The sequence below is a fragment of the Daktulosphaira vitifoliae genome, unplaced genomic scaffold, assembly GCF_025091365.1.
Source record: "Daktulosphaira vitifoliae isolate Bord-2020 unplaced genomic scaffold, ASM2509136v1 Scaffold_1, whole genome shotgun sequence".
Classification (NCBI taxonomy): Eukaryota; Metazoa; Arthropoda; class Insecta; order Hemiptera; family Phylloxeridae; genus Daktulosphaira; species Daktulosphaira vitifoliae.
The window spans coordinates 88213177-88222123 of record NW_026099572.1 but is presented as its reverse complement, the minus strand read 5'-3'; the positions used below and the strand labels follow the sequence as shown (position 1 = coordinate 88222123).

General features: G+C 25.2%; 1 protein-coding gene across 2 annotated transcripts in view; it reads right to left on the bottom strand.

Annotated features, from left to right (window-relative positions):
• LOC126896295 (cadherin-23) overlaps positions 1-8947 on the bottom strand; it is a 34567-nt gene that overhangs the window by 15744 nt on the left and 9876 nt on the right. For both annotated transcript variants that reach the window (XM_050668949.1, XM_050668948.1), the window contains 5 exons: positions 3894-4136; positions 3666-3814; positions 3364-3582; positions 2892-3056; positions 2681-2810 (listed from right to left, as the gene is read on the bottom strand). In XM_050668949.1, coding sequence (XP_050524906.1) covers positions 2681-2810; positions 2892-3056; positions 3364-3582; positions 3666-3814; positions 3894-4059 — 829 coding nt within the window. In that variant the 5' untranslated portion in view covers positions 4060-4136. The remainder of the gene's footprint in view (positions 1-2680; positions 2811-2891; positions 3057-3363; positions 3583-3665; positions 3815-3893; positions 4137-8947) is intronic.

Genomic DNA, 8947 nt, shown 5'->3' with positions numbered 1-8947 from the left:
AAAAAAAAAAAAAAAAAAAAAAAAAAAAACACATCTTAGTAAAACCAATACCTTCTCAGCTTCGCATCAAAGCTAAAAAACTATTCCATGAAAATCTGTATTAAGTGTTTATTTTTTAAGTAGAATTTTTTAAATATTCCAAAAGCAACATGAACTCCTATTTTCTTAATTATATCCTAGTTGTAAACTTTATTATGATTTATAAATATACATGAATAAATAATTATTATAGTAATTACATTTAGTATGACATTGATATTTAATAATATAGTATTTTTTTATTTTTACATAGGAATTATATAATGTTATTATGTTGAGATGAATTAAGATTCTATTATTATTAGCCAATCGAATTCTTTTTAAATATTAATTATATTATACAAATTATTTTTAATTTTATATTTTTCTTGATTTTTTAGCTACTAAGTATATTTTTAATTCATCTCTTACAATTAGCTTATAGAATAAAAAATTGTCTAATTAAGAAAATGAATGACGGATAAGAATTTTTGAAATAGAACTTCGGGAATTATTAATATTTTTAAATATAGAATGGAGGAATAGCGCAACAAAATAAAATTGAAAAAGTTAACTTTTGGTGCAAGGATATCTCGCGTAAAGGTCAGATTAAAAAAAAAATAATTAATGAAAGAGAAATAAATAAAGTATTTATAAAAGAAGAAATTTTGATATATCCGATTTTAGATATGGTAATTTTTGGTCGATTTGGTCCCTACCTTCCGAGAGCGAGGAAATTTTTTTCAATTTTTAAGGCTTAATCTTTAACTAAATACGATTTGTGATATTTTAATGTATCGTTAAAAGAATTTATTTTGGTTAGAGCTGAGAAAAAGTGTCAACTAACATACACACACACACACACACACACAAATCACATCATTATAAAATTAATTACTTCTCAGCTTCGCAATAGAGCTAAAAAATTCTTAGCGCAACTTTTATTATATATGTAATAGAATGCATTTTATGTATATATTTAATTTTTATCGAAATTGAAAACAATTTATTTTTACAACTATTCAACGAATAAGTTTTTAACTTCAATTTAATTATATATATTTACATAAAATTAATAAATTAATTAATTAATGTGAATTCACATTTATTCCAAACCCTACACTAAATTATAATGTAAGTCTAAAAGTCTAGCATTTGTTTCATAAAAGAGTAACATCTTCTTCTATAGTAACATTAATCCCAACTACTTGGGGTCGCCTATCCTTATCCTAAACTTCCGATTGACACGATCTCCCACATCCTCTACGCTCACATCAGCTGTCCTTATATCGCATTCGTATCTCTCCATCTCTTTTTTGGTCTTCCTCTACCTCTTCTTTCTTCAACTGTTCTTACGGCTTCTGATTTTTCTCTTCTCATAACATGACCAAACTATCTAAGTCTATATTTTCTCATTTTATCCTCGATTGACGCTACACCTATACTCCCTCTTATATGATCATTTCTTATCCTATCTTCTCTAGTCACTCCATTCATCCATCTAAGCATTCTCATCTCTGCTACATTCATTCTCTGCTCTACTTTCTTATCAACCGCCCAACACTCTGAACCATACATCATAGCTGGTCTCACTACAGTCTTGTAGAATTTATCTTTCAGCCTCATTGGAATTCTTTTATCGCATAAGACACTAAACGTTTCTCTCCACTTCAACCACCCACACTTAATCCTATGTCTTACATTTTCGTCAATATCAACCGCTCTTTTGCACAACTGATCCTAAATATTTAAAACTTTCCACCTCTCCAATCTTGCCCTCGCCTATTGTCATTGATCTCCTTATTTCATCTACCCCGTGTTCTACTTTAATAAACTCGTACTCTATATATTCTGTCTTACACTGTACTTATTCTTAAATCCTTTTCTTCAAAAGCTGATTTTCACACCTCTAGTCTTTGATTAATTTCTTCCTATTAACACTATATCGTCAGCAAACAACATGCACCTCGGCACCTCTCCTTGTATTTCTCTAGTAATTTCATTCATCACTATAGAAAATAAGTAAGGGCTTAAAGCAAAACCTTGGTGCACTCTTATTCTTACCCGAAAACCTTCTGTTACTCCTCCCATACTTTTTATCCTAGTACCAGTGCCATCATACATATCCTTTATTATATTAATGTACCTTTTCGGGACTCCTTTTCTCATTAATGCCCACTTTAGAACCTCTCTCGGTACTCTATAATACACTTTATTTAAATCTATAAATACTATACAAAGCTTTTTTTTTTCCCTAAACTTTTCTATTAGTTGCCTCACACAAAATAATGGCTCCATTGTTGACTTACCAGGCATAAATCCAAACTGGTTTTTAAATACCGATGTCTCATTTCTTTTCTCTTATCTATTATCTTTTCCCAAATTTTCATCTATGACTCATAAAAGAGTAACATAAAATATTAATTAACTTAATAGTACTGAAATAGTTTGTGTTATATATTTGTATCTATATTTATGTATTCAATACACTATATGAATAACTTGTGTAATTATTTAATTATTTTAGAAAACAATTAACTTGTTTTTTAATTTAATTGCCCATTGAATTTAATGCTTAATTTGTATATGATAATTTGAAATAAAATATTTTTTAGACGAACAGTTAAATTCATCATTCATAAATGATAAATATTCAAGATACCTTGAAGTATTGAAGTTCCTGCCGGAGCGTCTTCGCTTACTCTAGCAACTGGTGTGACAACTACAAATTCTGGTGGTTGATCTTCTACATCTTGAACTTTTACAAAAATAGCTGCTGTACCAGTGTTTCTCTGAAATTATTAAATTGAAATATTATTTAATAAAATAAAAATATTTAAAATGTCGAGCTAAATTTCTATTAATATACGAACTTTTTCCACAGTTGACCGATCAACGGCTAAAATTTTTAGCTGGTGTAATGAAGATTTCTCATAATCTAAACTTCCTACAAGGCGTATCACGCCTTGACCATTTACGGTGGAAATTGCAAATAGACCACTTTCTAGAGCATCTGTATCTTGAAGGTAGTATACCACCTACAATTTCAACATGACAATAAGTTAATTTAAAAACCATATTATTGTTTTTCATTTTTTTTTAATTCAAAAATTACTACTAAACAGTATAGAAACGGCTTATAATTTTTTTATACATTCTCTCAATTATGCGGGGATATATTTGTATTTTTCAGTGTGTATTATTCGTTTTGTTATTATTCTGGTTTAATGATTCCGAAATTCTAACTAGACTATGTTCATTGTGAACTTGAACTGAGGGTAATGGGCGACGAACCGTGAAACCCTATTTTTTTTATTTGAACGTATATTACTGTGTTGTTTTTACCTGTCCATACGGGCCTTCGTCTGCATCGGTAGCCTCGATTGTTGCGATCACTGTTGGCTGACTATCCTCTGGCACAAATATTGTATTTTGATATGGTTTAAAAACCGGCGCATTATCATTAATATCGTCCACAATTAACAAAAAACTCTGTGTTATAAAATTCCCCTCGCCTAATCGTCCATCTGTTAGTGTTAATACTAACAAATATTCATCTTTTACCTAAAAATATAAAAATGGCAAAAAACTCAGAGTATAGTCATCAATATTAGTGAAAATAAAAATAAAAATATCCTTATTATTACCTCACGATCGAGTTCAATTTTCAGGTAAATATAAGCTTCATTCTTGCTATGATTTTCAACCTTAATAATTTTATCTCCTGGTTCTCGGACGCCAAAAATAAGTTTGTCGCCATCGGGATCTATTCCACGCACACGGTATATTAGACTTCCTTTAAATAAACAGCATATATTTTTTGGTGTGAACAGATACAGAAATATGACGTATATATACATATCGGTTTATCTTACCAATAGGAGTTTCTGGCCCTTCTTTAAGCCGAACTATAATTTCAGTTTGCCAATTGTCCGTAACAAATTGGGGAGATCTATTAGCATCACAAATGTGTACCAAAGTGATGACTATCAATGACCAATAAGTTGTCCAATCATGCCAACAGACAACCATATTTTGCATTTAATCGATACATAATTTATAGTTTTTCAACTCGGCATGTTAATTAACATGATTGTTATCTTGAACATTTGATATTACTGATAAAAATAAGTACATAACTAAATTATTATTTAATAGAAGATATTTTTGATTTATACAATTTGATGCAAAAAAAATAAATTATTATACTAAAAAATATTAGTTAAATTGATTTTCATGGTTTACATTTATATATACAATTGACTTGTCTTGTCTACATATTACAATAAAGAAAATACTTTGAATTTTTTATAATATACTATTCCGTTAAAATAGTTATATTATATGTTATTTATTTGTCTATTATTTGTTAATAAACAGTTAGACTGCAATCATTACAACTGGAAAAACGGATTCGTAGTTAGGTTATTATATCTCTTGGTATAGTAATTTGTAAGGAAATTGGTTGACTAATAAATAGTGTAAACGAGTATGTGATAGAGACCATGTAGCTTTAGGTGGTAAGCAAATGATAATACAAAAAAAAATATATAGGTTAACAACGTGATAGAGTATGGCATGGTTGAATGATTTATGACATGATTGCTGATGATTCATGATGACTATGAACAAATTATTTGTATATAAAAATATATTGTGAATTATATACTTAGAGGATGAAGTGGATAAACTCTTAAACGTGGGACTCCATTATTCTTCAGGAAGGAACACCTGTGCTTTTTTACATATACTACTAAATGAATGGAACAATTAAAAAAATAACACCAAATATTATAACATAAATTAATATTAAGTAAACATTTAGTACATTAGTTAATAGTTTTTTTTTTACTATAAAATTAACTTTTTAGTGCCAGACATAAACTCACAGAACTTACTATTTTGCCCAGTCAAAATAGTAAGTAATAATTATTTTTTATTTTTTTCAAGAATATTAATCTTTAAATAGAATTAAATATAAAAAAATGTTTTGTGTATTTCTCAAGCGTGAATCAATTTTGACATATGCGGCATAAATCAACAATTAATTAACTGATATCATGTTTTATCAATATACAATAAAACATAACTCTACATTAAATAGAATTTTAAAATGAGTATACTTGATAAAGTCAAAAAAATTTGGTGTCATGGTTCTATCAATTTTTGTTCATAAATTAGAAATTAAAAATTAAAATAAGTATATCATTTTCGATAAACGCGCCACTTAAGAAAAGCTGATGGATATTAAATCCATATATTCGGTATCATATTAATTGTCGTTATTATTTCATACACCGAAGACTTTTATTGTAGCATAATCATCTTTTTTACGTAATTTTCATCTCTCATTATTTATCATTTTTTTGAAAAATACAATTTTTGATAATAATAACTGTCATTTTATGGATAATTATAACGTCATTGATGTTTACAATATATATATATGTTAATTAGTATAACTGTTAATTTGATATAATTTTATCATCATTGTATTATTTAATTGCTATATTTTGACTAATTATCAATGAATGACCATCAACAGTATTAAAATAATTCTTGTGTTTTATAACTTAACTTAACATACTGCAATGAATAAATATTATTCTAAAAATCAGTACAATCAATGAATCAATCAAAATATTATAATGAGAAAAATATTAGTACTACTAAATTCTGGTTATTATCATTAATCCAAAAATTATCACAAATGATACAATTACTAATATCTACTGTATTTTTTCAGTATATTGAAACTACCATCAGTACTAACTTAAGCGTTAAAAATAAAAAACAAAATTATCTTCAAAAAATTTTTTAATTGTTTCCTTAGATATATTTTTTCTGTTTATTAAACATATTTTATTATTTAATTGTAAGAATTATATCATATAAAAAATTACTACTTTGTTTAGAATGTTTTCGAAAACAGAAATTTATAAAATTATAATATTTTAAAGAGCACATGTTATTTATTTTTAACAATTAGATATATTTTTTGTAGGGCAAAAATTCTATTACGTTACTCAATGTAAATTTAATAATTAAACAATTACTATTTCAAATTAGAAAATTAATAAAAAAATACAATAATTTATTAAATATGATCAGATAAATAATATGTTAAAATTGTAATGATTTTCAACCGTGAAACTATAACTTGTTAAAATACATGAATGAAAATTAATTGCATCAATATTTGAATAATACTAAGTATCAATGTAAACTAATTTGTTTGGTAAAAAATTGAATAATAATTGATATTATGAAGTTAATCCTTCAGATTTTCATTTTAGGAAGCCTTAGTTCAACCAATATCTTCTCAAGTACCAAATTAAAGGTCTTTTTTGCTAATACTACATAACATTTTGGAAAGTAATAAATGAAGAAAAAAGATTTTTCTCGGCTAACACGTCTTCTAAGTCATAATCTTAGGGTACTGCCTCTAATTGTACCAAATGCAAATACCTAACACACTACGTATATTACTTTTTTGTCATTTAATTTAACTTTGTGCTTTTTTAGATTAATTAATTTGATCCAATTCACACATTTCTAAGATGTGCAAATAGATTTTGAACAATTTCGCAAATGTTTAGAAAACAGACGAACAACAATCCGTGATGATGATTAGTACGATTTATGACCTATAGGTACTTACATCGTGCACCACGAAAACACCATAATACGAATGATGTTTAGATAACTGTTTTGCGCTATTATTACTATGATAGTTAAAAACAAGCATTCGTGATAAATTATTGATATATAATTGATATATTATATATATAGAATCAGACAGATATAATTGGCAACTCTTATAACTTTTGATATAATTTTTCTCTTTTTTCTTTTTAAATAAATTTTTAAAACATAGATAATTTCAAAATTATCATTAATAACTTTTTTCTATTACATAAAAAAAAACAATTTTTAATCTAAATTATTATATAAGTTTAGTTTTAAAGAATAATTTTAATATCAACAACTCTTATTTTAGTTCATCCGTTAAATTTCTACAGCTTTTTGAACTTAGTTATTAAAATATTAATAAACCTGTTTAGTTTCGTTGCGAAACTGAGAAGGTATTAAAAATCGTCAATGATAACCATACATGAAAAGTAATCATGCTTTTTTTGTATCTGACCTTGAAAATTCCCAGCTTTCATTAGACTAAATTTAACTTATCAATAAATTTAAAAAAGAGAATTTAATATAGTTGATATCACTTAATAAATTGAAAAAAAAAATATCTTAATATAGTTGTGTAAAATCTCGAAATATGGCAATATTTTTAATCAGTTCATTTACATGTCCATGACTTAAATTTTTTCATAATAAAATGAAATATAAAAATAAAAAACATATTTTTAGAATGTACTTCAATAACTTCTTTTAAATAAGCATATTAAAAGCTTCTTTTAAAATTTGAATATTTTTATGGATTCTTAAGTTTCTAAACACAATCAAAATATTAAAGATTTTCAATGACTTATTATAAAAACTGACAGATATATTATCCGGATTAATTAAAATTTCGTGTTAAAACTCTTTTGTTCTGATGAGAAATTTTAAGTTATTCACGTGAATACCAAAATTACATTTTTGAAATGAAAGTAATCTGAAATAAGCTAGACGTATACGTTATCATATATATAAATATTAATTGTTAAATTAAAAATAAATACGTGCTTAAGTCTTAACATTTTATTTGGTACAAAACTTGCAAAAAAAAAAAAGAAAAATTTTATATGTTCTGACATTATCAATTTGTTTTCTATTACGGTACTGAAATAACTCTAAAACACAAAATAAGCAAATTTCTCCTTATTTTTGAAATATTTAAATAATAAAGTTATAACATAATATCTTTTTATAAAAAAATATATATTGAAACAGTGCGTATTATTAAAAAAAATTAATAATTAAGTTTTTAAGTTTTAATTATATTCACTTAAATGATACTTCTTCATTAAATAAAACAATATTACATGTAAAAATAATAATAAGTAAATATACAACTGATTAATAAAGATTTATCTTTCAAAACTTTAAATTTCAAAATAAAAATATGCTAAAATTTCAGTTTTTAAATTTTTTAGTATAAATTTTGTTTATAAAATTAGTTTTTAGCATTAAATTTATAGTCTTCATTCAATAAGTATTAATTTTTTTAATTATAAGTGGTGAAATATTTAAAAGTATATTCATTTGTACATATAAATGGTAACAATTTTATTTATTTAAATGAAAACGTAAATATTTTTTAACATTTAATCTATTCAAATCTTTATTTTATCATTAAAAAATAAAGTTGGTGTCCTTATAAGGAATAAGGGATAGGCATATAAAATATTTAACAACTTATTAATCGATAAATAAATAATACTAAGAAAAACCAAAAAAAAAAGAATTTCAACAATTTTTTTTAAGCACATTTTAAAATGTACTGAATCCACGAATTGATAAATCAAGCCCTGAATTTTAAAACTTTACTTCAATGAAAATACTTACAAACGAAACTATATTATATTGCCAACACTTCAAATGTATACTTTTGGTAACTCTAATTTCTTTAATAAAATCATCACCATGTTTGAAGGCGAAATTAACTTAGAACGGATAAATTAACTTTTCTGGGACACGTATCCCTAGTCTAAAGTTCAAAATATTTTTTCGATTTTACAACAATAAGAAATAAAAGCTTCGGGGCAATTTGGCTTATTAAACGTAACGGACATGATATTTAATTTCGTCTTTCTATATGCTGATTATTTTCTAAAAGCTTTTTTTATGTTTTTTATATTATTTTATTTTCTACTTTTTAATACATTTTATTTTGTTACATTATAATTATTCTATGAAATCGTAGACTTCTACAGACACCCAAATTATTTAAGCAAGGAACGCAATACAATGGAGGATACAA